The 13,305-nt window shown below is 31.9% G+C and overlaps 1 protein-coding gene across 8 annotated transcripts in view; it reads left to right on the top strand.

Moving 5' to 3' along the window:
* LOC106787017 (potassium voltage-gated channel protein Shaker) overlaps positions 1–13,305 on the top strand; it is a 165,785-nt gene that overhangs the window by 149,661 nt on the left and 2,819 nt on the right. For 6 of the 8 annotated variants that reach the window (XM_014748990.1, XM_014748995.1, XM_014748996.1 and 3 more), the window contains 4 exons: positions 3,578–3,701; positions 5,557–5,822; positions 7,262–7,905; positions 8,825–8,954. In XM_014748990.1, coding sequence (XP_014604476.1) covers positions 3,578–3,701; positions 5,557–5,822; positions 7,262–7,905; positions 8,825–8,954 — 1,164 coding nt within the window. Of the gene's footprint in view, positions 1–3,577; positions 3,702–5,556; positions 5,823–7,261; positions 7,906–8,634; positions 8,765–8,824; positions 8,962–13,305 lie in introns of all 8 variants that reach the window. The other 2 variants (XR_001381727.1, XM_014748991.1) reach the window with 2 other exon arrangements.

Below are 13,305 nucleotides of genomic sequence, written 5' to 3'. Positions count from 1 at the left end.
TAATCTAATAAAAAAAATAAATATAAAGTAAACAAAAAATAATCTTCTGAATTATGATTATAATATATCTCTTTAATCGTGCTATTAAATTTTCTTATATATTATTCCTACGATCATACTTATGGATCATTTTGATAACAAACGTTATACCATTTTTCTTTTTTATATATATATATTTAACGTTCGACAATAAGGAAGAACAATTTGTAACGATTGAAAGGAAAATGAGGCCGACTACTCTTCCCCCGTTTATTTCCCCCCTTTCTTTTTTTCTTCCTTCTTTTCTTGACAATTCCTTCATGGAGAAGATAAAGTAGAGTGAAAGGTTCGTTTGGGGTATATTGCTATCGTTGGAGGCGGTAACGATGACGGTAACGGTGACGGGGGCGGGGGAGTGGGTGAGTGAGGGGTAAAGAACAAAAAAAAAGAAAAAGAAAAAGAAAAAAGATTCATCTGCCAGTAGATGATCCCTTTGTTGTTTAAACTGGATGCCTTTTGCGACCATTTTCTTCCTAGAATCGTTGCGTTTTTCTTGCTAATATTCTTTCTTTCTTTCTTTCTTTCTCTTAACTAAACCACCCTCCCACCCACCCTTCCCTCATATTTTTTTTTCTTTATCTATCTAACGCCTTAGCCGCAAGGATTCGCGAGAAAAGCAATTCGCGACGTTACTTGGAAAGAAATTCACGGAACTAGGGGTAGAAGGGTGGAGGAGGAGGAGGAAGGAAAAGGAAATGGTACGAGGGATGAAAAGAAGAGGGTAGTAAAGAGAGAGAGAGAGAGAGAGTAAGGGTTGGTTAAGGGTGAGATACTAGAAAAGACGGGGTTGGAGGGTGGAAAGACGACTCGACAGAGTCGAATCGACCCGGAACACCCTCGTTTGTCCGCGGTGGGCGGGGCAAAGTGTTACCCCCTCTCCCCCACCCACCCCCGCTACGCTTTTTCCCAGGCATCCCTCTACTTTTTCTTTCTTTCTTTCTTTCTTTCTTTCTTTCCTTTGCTTTGCTTTACTTTACTTTACTGTTCTTTTCTTTCCTTTTCTTTTCTTTTCTTTCCTTTTCTTTTCTTTTCTCTTCTTTTCTCTTCTTATTTTTATTTTTATCCCAGCTATGTTCCGCTTTTACTCTTTGCTATACTTCACCTTAGGGAAAGATGACTATGACACCCTTTTGCTCCGCTAAACTCATGATTTACATTAATCTCGAAAATATAACTTACGTAAATTCTGAAAACGTTGATTTTGTAATTTTGTCTCTCACATTGTTTCACATTTGTAATAAAATATATATGTGTTTTGTAATATTTATATTGATATTATTATTATAAATGGGAAGATTTTGTATTAAATATATATACTTAACAAATGTTTTATTAGATTGGGCCATAAAATATTATTATTAAATATATTATATATTTCAAAAATAATTATTAAGAAAAAATAATGAAGAAGAAATATTTGGATATACGTATTAATTGTATATAAGGGTTGTATATAGTATATTACTTGGTTTTATTTTTTTGGGGGTTAGTTAATTCAAGAAATCGTTGAAAAACACTTGTTATATCGATCAGAAGTTATTTAAAGATTGGACGAGTACCTATACTAGATATTTTCGATATGTTATTTTCTACTTAGATCGTTGAAAGTTCTTTCATTGAAACGTAAGAACACCAAAATAATCTTCAGCAACAAAAAAAATATCGGGGGTCTTCGAGTTACTTTGAAATTTATTTTTCTTCTTTTCTTTTTCGTTTTTTGTTTTTTGTTTTTTTTTTTAAAAAAACTCGTTAGGTAGCATATTCCTAAAGTAGAAAGATATGTTGAAAAATGTTGTTAAAGAAACACATTCTTTTCAAGGCACGTGGCTTTGCAACATTTTTCACGCTTCTAAACGATTTAGTAACTCTTTGAATATATTTGTGTGTGTGTGTGTGTCTGTGTCTGTGTGTATGTTGAGAGGTCTCTCAGGGCAAGGTGGTGATCCTTTCTAACTTTCAAGGTTCTTTCGAGACTCTCTTTTCGAAAGATTTTTTTTACTATGAATCTTCAAGGTTCTTTTCTGTTATTTTCAAATTCATATATTTCTTTCTTTTTTTTTTTTTAGTCTTTAAACTTTTCTTCATTTCTAAATTATACCAATTATTTTCAATCTCAACGAATGAGACATTCTTTTACCCCCCTTACCCCCCCCCCCCCACCCCATAATCGCGAGAAAAATTAATCTATAAGATGAAAATATAATAATATTAGAATGATTAGATATATGATAAGATCAAACAAACAAATAAAAATAAAAAGAAGAAGAAAAAAACGAAAATGTCGTATTGTAATTTGTGTTTAATTGGTAACCAAGAGAAGGAACGAAAGGAAACGTTCTGAATCATCGTGAAATGATTATTGGCATACTGCCTAAAGATAGTCATCTCGATTCCGTTCGAGCGTAAAACTGCTATCGAAATTTCCCACATATGTGTATCCGTATATATGGATGATCGTTTTGAAGAATGATCATCGATCAATCATACACGTATAGTGTTACATCATATATATATATATCGTTTTAGAGATTTGATCAATTCGAATCTGAAAAGTGAAATGTTGCGTAGATTCGTTGATTAGTATTAGAACGAAAGGATTATAATTATACGCTAATATGCTGTAGTCGTTTTATAGTGTACCTAAATATTTAGTTATCACGTAGATCGCAGATGCATCTTGGGTTGCGATTTAAGAACGTGCCTATAATATACCTAAATATATATATATATTTACAGTAATTTATCTACATGCGCACACTCACTCATACACACTCACGTATATATATTTATATATATATATACAGGGTTTCTTGTAACTGGTGATATAAATTTAACAGATAAACGATTCTACATGAAACAAATTAAACGTAAGTCGAAAATATAGAAATCTAATTTGTTCGTAGAGAAAAGTTTTGTTTTTATAAATAAAAAAATAGGTTTAAAAAGTCGATTAAGTTTTTCAATTAATTTGATTATCTTATTCTTAAATATTTTAGTAATATTGTGATACTTAATATCGTTTATGTTCACAAGTCACTAATGAGAGATTTTTAAAAAGTTATCATTTTTAATAGGATAATTATTTTTTTGGAATATTTACTAACTAATTATTCCATAAAAATGATCAATAGTAATACGTGAAAACATTAACGACAAACAATGTTAATGAAAACATTTTGGACAAGAAAATTTATTGTATTAACATTAACAAAAAGTTTACTCTTCTCAAACCTGATTTTCCCAATTGAATATACACGTGCACTCGCATAAGATTTCTAAGCTTATTATTTTTCTTAAAAAATCGAAGCCTCTTATGAACAAATTTTATTTGACTTAATCGATTATCAATTTTCACGTAGAATCATTTTCTGCTTTTTTTTTTTTTATGTAACACAAAGTTACGAGACATTCTGTTTTTATATCAACATTCATAATTTAATACAATATATGAGATCACACGTCGTTCAATGAAAAATTGTATTCAATATGATTCGAATGAGATTAATTTAACGATGTTTCGTGATCTTTCTCTTTTTAGATCGCTGCCGAAACTCAGCAGCCAGGACGAGGATGGGCCGAACCCTCACACCCAATACACAGGCGTCACGCACTTCGAGCCCATACCGCACGATCATGACTTTTGTGAGAGGGTCGTCATCAACGTGAGTAACACCCATATATATATATATTTTCATCTTTTTTCTTTAACATTCGATCGATATATAAAAAAGAATTTTATAAAATACAATAATTTCAAATCCAAGTGAACCCTTTGCACTCTTAAAGTACACTTTTTGCATTAATCATCGTATAACATAAAATATTTCGAGTGCAAAGGGTTAATCTATTTAATAGAAAGTAAAAATTATTTTTTAACTTTTTTATAATAATTTTATTTTTTCAAATTGAAATATTAATGTTAAATATTTTTGTTGAAAACAAAATTAACTAAGGATATATATATATATATATATTCTTTTTTCTTTCTTTTTTCTTTTCCTTTTTGTGTGCGTGTGTTGAGTAATCACAGATAATAATAAATTTGTTCGTACGTATTTTAATCATCGCATGGTGTAAAACCCTTATATTATATATGAGTCAGTCGCTCATACGTATGGGGTATTTGCATGAACGATCCGTACATGGATCTCTAGTAACACACAAATGAATTAATAGAAACAAATATTTCAGTAATCGTATATTCAAATTAGTTAGATAGTAAATATATACATTTACTTTTGAATTATTCATGTAGAAAATTAACGTTAAGTAGGAAAGGAAAAAAAAAGATAAGAAAAGAACGAAAAAAGGAAAAAGATAAATCATAGAAAGAATATTTTACGAAGGATACGATCGATTATAACACCTTTTTTAGTTTTCATTTCTTCTTCTTTTTTTTTTTTTTCCTTCGAATAATCACAAATATCATAGAAGTACGTCACCTGTTCGTAAATTTAAATATCAGGCGGATAGATTCGATTTCAATTGGAATAGTTCCCGAAGCCTACTTGACGATAAGAGTGTTTCACAACACATGACGGGGGGTTGGGGGGTTGGGGGTAGGTAGGTAAGAGTTTAAAGGGTAGAGTAGAAAATAAAAAAAAAAAAAAAGAAAGTAATCATACCTTTTGTAACAACACACCGGTCGTCGGCGAGCACCTCAGTTTCTTTTTTGTTAAAGAAGATTATCTCAAGACACACGAAGTGACCTACAGACCGTATTTGGCAAGCATCCAAGTTCGTCTTGGAATCAGGGGCAATATAGTACCAAGGTCGTATTGTGTGAACGGAATTATCTGTCCTCGTGGATGACACGACTGCATTGCGCCAATTACAGTTATCTGTTCGATCGTTTTTCAAAATCGCTTGGGGCCTGACAATTGACACTAAATGATACCTTACAAATTATCCACATGTTTTCAGTGGTAAAGAAAGAAAAAATAATAGATTCAAAACTCTATCATTACTTTAGAATTTTTATTATATTCTTATCGTTTATTATTATTATTATTACGATATATCGAATTGAAAAACGTAAGGTATTTAACTCTTTGAGATAGTGTAATATTAAAAGTATCGTTCTACCTTTTTTTATGGATAAATGTACACGTTGGGATCATTTCAATTCTACCCTGTAACAAACAGTTTCAATTTGTATATATTACTTTATTAATCAAAATGAAATTAAAACCTGATGCAATTTTATAAAGAAATCAAATTTCTCTGCAAAGTGAGAAAATTTCGTATCTCAAAGGGGGTTAATCATTGACACGTTAATTATGCAACACAATCGATCTATATATTACACGAAATTGTATATGAAATATACATAACAACTTTGTAATATTATATTACTTGTTTTAAATTCGTTTGACATTGTGTTTTCGTAGACAATCGAATAAATCTATTGATATATATTATGTTTTAAAAATTAATGAAAAATCTTTGGAAAATGTATGTTTGATTGATGATAAAAAAAAAAGAAAAAAGAATATTATACGACTTTGTCTTGGACAGGTGAGTGGATTACGGTTTGAGACACAACTACGCACGCTAAACCAATTCCCGGACACGCTGCTTGGCGATCCGGCAAGGCGGCTTCGATATTTCGATCCGCTTCGCAACGAATATTTCTTCGACCGGAACCGGCCTTCCTTCGATGCGATACTTTATTATTATCAAAGTGGTGGTCGACTTCGCCGGCCAGTCAACGTTCCCCTCGATGTGTTCTCCGAGGAAATCAAATTTTACGAATTGGGCGAACTTGCCACCAACAAATTCAGGTACGATTTATCTTTTGAGAAAGTAATAATAACATCTAATGTATATTTTTTTCAATTGATTTTATTTTTTTCTTTTTCTTTTAATTTCTTGCCATAGATTTTTGTGTCTGACACGTGATAATAATTTTAAAACGAAGATTAATATATCACGAGTGTGACTCGTGGAAATAAATATGGGACAAACGTAAACGTGCTTTTACGTACGAATTTTGTCGTACTAAATATACTTTAAGGTATTCAAAATAAAATGTTATTAATGGGATACTCTGAAGGATTGATCGTTTTCAAGATTTATTGGTTCCCATATTAATTGTTTTTCGCGTATACGTTTTACTTTGATCGAAATTTCAAACACACGTTTGTCTCATAATTATATTTTTGAAGTTATACTACTTTTGGCGCGTTTTGGAAAGTCAAGTTAGATGCGACCGAAAATTCGACACCACGAAGTTGTCCGATATTTACGATGCGCGGGAAAATTGAAATTATTTTTGAGGTTATATTCTTTTTGGTATGTTAAAGAAGTATAACCTTTTAGTACACACACCAGTTTTTTTTTTCAAATTTAAATAAAGAATATTTTGTGGAAATTATATTTTCGAATGAAATACGTAAGATCTTGTTTATAAGTTATATTTATTTTTAATTGAAATTAATTTTATTCAAATTTTTAAGAAAAAAAAACGAAAGGGTATCGTAATAATGAATATTCCATACTCGTTAAGATCAACAATTTTTAAAACAAATAATTATTAATCCATGGATTCTATATTATTGATTGATAGAAGTAGTATAACACACGGTTTTATTTTTTACCAGTATTTTTAATATGTCAAAAACGAATATGAAACTTTAGGAAAATAATCACTCTATAAACTTTGTATTAAATTATATGAAATTTTTACAATTTCATTTTACATATTACAGTCTTCGTTTGTATAATTACATTTGTTTGTTTAACTTTATATAATACACGATCACGTGTCAAATAAATTATATTTCATTTTAAACTAGTTCCCCCTGTGGCGCATAACAAAATTTATATTAAACGATATTTGAATATAATTATCTAAAATAAACAATTCGACGCAGAAAGAACTGAAAAGTGTTTCGATAGTTTATTATTTTTATATAAAAAAAAAAAAAAAAAGAGAAGAAAAAACTTGGTACCGGTACTTCAGATAGAAAAAAAATGAATGTATTGTAAGAAGGAAAAATTTCAAATCATTACTAAAAAAAAACATTATAAGTATATACAATTATAGGTAACATTTCGTTTTTGTCGATGATCTTTTGCCATCGTTTAAACAGTATCATAAATCAACGTTGATAAAATGTTTAATCTTTGAATGAAACGTAATGTGTCTATCGATAAAATCGTGTAATAAAGATAACAAATATTAAAGATAATTAAAGAGACAAATATTATAATTAAACAGGGAGGACGAGGGCTTCATTAAAGAAGAGGAGAAGCCGCTGCCGTCGCACGAGTTCCAGAAGAAGGTCTGGTTGTTGTTCGAGTACCCGGAGAGCTCGCAGGGAGCCCGGGTTGTCGCCATAATATCCGTGTTCGTGATTCTTCTCTCGATCGTAATCTTCTGCCTAGAGACCCTGCCAGAATTTAAGCATTATAAGGTCTTTAACACGACGACGAACGGCACGAAGATCGAGGAGGACGAAGTGCCGGACATAACGGACCCATTCTTCCTAATAGAGACTATTTGTATCATCTGGTTCACGTTCGAGTTGTCCGTGCGCTTCCTCGCCTGCCCAAATAAATTTAACTTCTTCCGTGACGTAATGAACATCATCGACATCATCGCGATCATTCCTTACTTCATCACCCTCGCCACAGTAGTGGCCGAGGAAGAAGACACACTTAATCTACCAAAGGCACCGGTTAGCCCTCAGGACAAGAGCACGAATCAAGCAATGTCCCTGGCGATTTTACGAGTCATCAGGCTCGTCAGGGTGTTCCGGATATTCAAGCTGTCCAGGCACAGTAAAGGCCTCCAGATACTTGGCCGTACTCTGAAGGCCTCTATGAGGGAACTCGGTCTTCTCATCTTTTTCCTTTTTATCGGTAAGTTTAACATTTATTATATTCATTTATTAATTATTTACAATTATTTCATACGATTTTTATATGAGTTTTATTATTATTATTACGTCTGTCTGTCTGTGTGTGTCTGTCATCGGAAAAGATCTATGTATATAATATATACAATCGAGATTTATATCTATTACTTGGAGGACCATTTATCGGAATATAAAGGGATAACATAAATCTTAGGATATTGTTAAGATGTTGGGCTAAATGTGGATGGATCTCCTACCTAATTGACAAAAAGGTTTGTCGTCAATTCCTAACGTTAATACGTTTCTAGATTCGAAGGAAAAATCGAAAAATATGATTCTCGTATAAATCGTAAAAAGGCGATTATTTATGTATCACGTAACAACGTATGCATACATACATACATATCAAAAGGAAAAGAAGAAGGATACTCTAGGAATTGGATGAAAATACCTGAAGACCGATGATCCGAAAAAAACAAAGGAAAGATGATAATGATGATTCGTTGCGTGGGTGGGCTGATGTGATGATGGGGTATCATCTCTCATGATGGGGGACCGATACCACTGGATAAGAAGAATAAATAAATAATGGAGAGGATAAAAATGAGAAGAAAACTGACTGACTGACTTCTACCAAAGATGATGCACATTGTACCAAGAGACGCGTTTAGAATTGAACGGTGATAAAAACACACACCACTTGAACCATGCCTTCCTCTTGTCTGCCTTTCAGGTGTGGTGCTCTTCTCATCGGCGGTGTACTTTGCGGAGGTGGGCAAGCACAACAGCCAGTTCAAATCGATACCGGACGCGTTCTGGTGGGCGGTGGTCACGATGACGACCGTGGGCTACGGGGACATGAGGTACAGAGCCACCGGGGGCAATAAACCCACTGAACCGGTGTTTTCTTCCTTGCATTGCAGGTGTGGTGCTATTTTCATCGGCGGTATACTTCGCGGAGGCCGGCTCCGAGAATTCATTCTTCAAGTCCATTCCGGACGCGTTCTGGTGGGCCGTTGTCACGATGACGACCGTGGGCTATGGTGACATGACGTATGATGTACTCACTTTCATTTAAGACTCTAGTTAATGCCCGCCAAAACGAACACACGCACCACCAGCGTCCGCAATTCCACCATCCCAATATTCTGTCATAGCCAATTATTCGAAATTCCACTTCCTCTTTTACACTTAAACGCTATCTTCCTGGGTACTCGACCCTTCGAGACTCGAACCCACCCTAACGCGATCTACCATCCCTTCCCCTTTACCCCATTTTCACACGTTCGTTCTCTCTCTCTCTCTCTCTCTTTTTCACTCCTTCATTCTTTTTTCTCTTATCTCTACCACTTCAACTGTAAGCCAACATGCCCTTGTTTTCTACCAACCCTCTCTCTTCACATTGACTTTCCACCTAACCACCAGTTACCTATTTACCTATCGTACTTTCTTCTTCTTCTTCTTTTTCTTCTTGTTCTTTTCCTCCAACCCTATCTCCCTTTTTCTCATCCTTAACCCATTCTATTCCTAACGGTCTTGCGTTAAAAGAGGCTACGGGAAAGAAGACGAGAGTACTTCGTACTCGAACATTCGAGGACTACTAACTCTAACCTTTACGATTTAATATCCCAATAGGGTTTGTTCATACCTTAAAGGTCAAATATTTTTTTTCATCTTACGATGATTCTTCCGTATTTTTTTTTTTTCTTTTTGGATACTATTATTATTTATCTTCCATATTTATTTTCACGTTAGAAATGTGATATTTTTTTATTTTGTTTAATTTATTTCTTTTTTTTTTAATGTTAAGGGAGAATTTAGAATAGGTAATAGTTAATGAATATAGTTTTTGTTTTCCGTACAACGACCAGACTATACATTAAGGTTAACGCATTGAATCCTGGAACATTGTACAATACGTTTATCTTATCTGTTTGAGAAAGTACGTTTAGTAAATGAAGCTTCATGAAGAGAGAAATGAATGAGAGAGAGGAGAGAGTAGAGAACTCAACGAGACTCTTGTCGTGTTCCCTATTGTCGAACGGTGATCAATGAGAAGGAAATGTCGAAACATGATGCGCTTCGAAAACGCGATGTTGGCACAGGTGCCACCAAGCGCTTGTCTTCGTTATGACAGGATGGGGTATTCGGGTTTTTCGTTTGAAAAATTGGAAAAAGGAAAACAAACAAAAAAAAAAAAAATACAGAAAAAAAGAAACACGATAGTTAAATAAAAAAAAAAATACCTCTCTAAAATAATAATAATAATAACAATAATAATATAAAATAAAATATAAAATGTTAACGCGGTAATAAAAAAAAAAAAAGGAAAAAAAGTAAAAAATAAAATAAAATATAAATTTCCCAACAAAACACTCGGGTCACGCGTATAGTTTCTATCGAACATTTATTTTCGCGATTTACTACTTTTTGTTTAAACCACCCGGCCCTTCCCTCCTCCCCCAACCCCCCATTTTTATCATCGATAAAAATTTGGAAAAAAACCGAATTGTCGTCGTTAACACGTGTAATACTTTTCATCGGTGTTTCTATCATTTTCTTTTTTTTTTTTCGTTTTTTATTCTATTCATTTTTAGTTTCAGTTTTTAGATTACTTTTTCTATTTTTCTTTTTCGGGTATACTCGCGCGATCCGTCGTAACAGGATAATTATATTCTATCGATAGCATAGCATTTGTTGTCCGAATGAGAAAGAATAGAGAGAATAGTGGAAGAAAAAGAGAAAAAAAAAAAAGAAGAAAAAGAGAGAAACTTCGAAGGATGTTTAGTGTTATGCTCCGAAGGAGTTCTTCCTGAGCAATTGCTTCCCGTAAATCAATAAGTGTCCTCCGGCAGCCAGTACAGGCTGCTGACTAGCTCCTTGGATACGCCCCAAGGCTAAAATGGGGAAAAAATATCATTAAAAAGCGAATAAAGAATCATAGAAATTTGTAATAGCAACTAGCCCAGTAAAAATAATAATAATAATAGTAGTAGTAGTATTAGTAGTAGTAATAGTAATAGTAATAGTAGTAGTAGTTACAACAACAACATCAGCAACAGCAATAGCAGTTTAGATTTATTTTTCAATTGTCCTTATCGATCAGATTAAAAAGATTAAGAGTCCTTCGCGTTTAACTTTTTTAACTTCTCACCAACAAACAAACAACCCCCTACCCCTAGGCCCCGTTGTCTCCCATTTCAACCCCCTCACAATTTTTCATATCTTTTTAACCCACTTTCGAATACTCCACCTTGTATTTCTCAACAATTCGAATTGTATATTTTCAGGTGATATTAATTATGCAATTGATTATTAATATAGGCCAATCAAAGTATATATTAGATTTTATTCCTTTGGTTTCAAGTTTGTTTGTTTATTTATTATTGTTATTTTTGAATGGATGTAGGGAAGGAGGAGGAGGGGGGGCAGAAAAAAAATTAATCATTACAAATTGTCTATACTTTATCTCGAAATAATTGAAAAATGGAACATGTATTTAATCTACAAAAAAGAAAAAAAAAAAGAAATCAATATGAATATCGTGTCAGGGTCTGGTATATAATGTTTAAAGTTCTAAGTTGGCACAAAGTTTGTTCTAGTTTTTTTTTTTTATCTTTTTCTTTTTTTTTTTTGAAGGATATTCTTTCTTCTTCTTCTATCTTTGTTATCGGGATCGATCTATTATATTGTATATATTATATATATTATCATATCGTAGTATTATAATACAAAAAAAAAAAGAGAAAAATAGAAACAAAGAGAAAATAATTGAAAGTTTTATCGAATTTTTGAATTTTTCTTTTCTTTGTATTTTTTGATTTTAATTCGTCAACGCAAAACCGATGGATAATTCCAATTTCGATGAATTAATCCCTCATTCGTCCATCCCACGAAATTCCAATCCTAAATCTTTGAAAAATATTCCTTATCATTGTTTATCAAAGATATTCCAATCTCTTGTTTATCCCCTGTCTATCAAAATCCACAAGTTTTATCGCAATTTCAGTTTACTTTCTTCTTTTATTTTTTTCCTTCACTTTGATATTTTTTATTCCACCCTCCCCCGCCTCCTTACCACCACCACCAGCCACCTCACGTAAACACAACGTTTTATTCTTTTGGAAAATGAATAATTTTTCTTAACTTCTTCCTTCCCTTGTTTGTTTTCTTTTTCTTCTTTCATTTGCGTTTACGAATAATCCACTAATGGTATCCCTTTTGCGTGTGTCGTGATTTAACAGAATACAAGTTTATCAATATTTCAATTTATTCTCTAAAAAAAAAAAAATAAGATTTTTCAAGTAATTTCATTTCAAAATAGAAAAAAAAAAAAACAAAAAGAAACAAAAAAGAAACATGCATTTCTAATAAAAAGAAACAAAAAAAAAAAAGAATTGTTAATTTCAAATTAAGATATAAAATTTATATACATATAAAGCAAAAAAAAAAAGAAAAAAAAATGAAAAACAAAGTAAAGATAGAGATACATCCCAATGCATGCGTGAAAAGTCTTCTCTGCCTGATAGTGCCCGGCATGTCTCGCTGAATTTCTAATTTTTTCAACTACTTGTACTCTTATCAAGAATTATTATCATTTATTGATCATTAGTATTATATTAACCCCCTAATTTTCCTTTATACTTGATACCATCATCATTTTTTATGCGCCATCAGCCATGGATCACGAAGGCCCATAGTACAGTGACACCTGCAGGAATGATTTTTTCACAAACTGATACTTGATGCAACTGAATTATTTATTACAATATTTAATACATTATATTAGAGAAAAAAAAAAAAAATAAGAAAGAAATTCGCATAAGTGCAGATTATCGTTTAACTAACGGAAGTGATTGATCATTTTGAGAAAAATCAAAAGGAAAATTTAATCGAATTTACGTACAATTGTTTATACAAAATGAAGAATGAAACGTTAAAATTACTAAAACAAAATTAAAAAAAATTATTTTTTATATATAGATATATATATATTTTCCGTACCACACTTCTATGGTAGTTTAAAGATTTTTTTGCAAATATGCGCATACACAAAGATACATTTTGAATAATTTATCTATAACAAATTAATTAAACAAATTAAAAAACAAAGACGAGATATTATTCGTCTTTCATCTAATAAACCTTTTGCATTTATTTACGATCCATATGAATGAATAATCTGTAATAATATATGATTATTTTAATATTGATTGAAATACAAAATTGTTGTAGATATATGAAAAGATATTATACAAAATGCAATTCTTTGATATATTTCTCAAGTATCAACGATATCCAAAGCAAGATGAAATCATTTATTTTCTTTGCCCGAATGAATGAATTTTCGATTTTTCTCTATATTTTCATTTATATATTTTTCTTCATAACAAAAAAAAAAATT

This window comes from Polistes canadensis, unplaced genomic scaffold, assembly GCF_001313835.1.
Source record: "Polistes canadensis isolate GaletaPanama2010 unplaced genomic scaffold, ASM131383v1 scaffold_90, whole genome shotgun sequence".
NCBI lineage: Eukaryota > Metazoa > Arthropoda > Insecta > Hymenoptera > Vespidae > Polistes > Polistes canadensis.
Note: the sequence above shows the minus strand (reverse complement) of the source record. Positions and strands in the feature narration are given on the sequence as shown.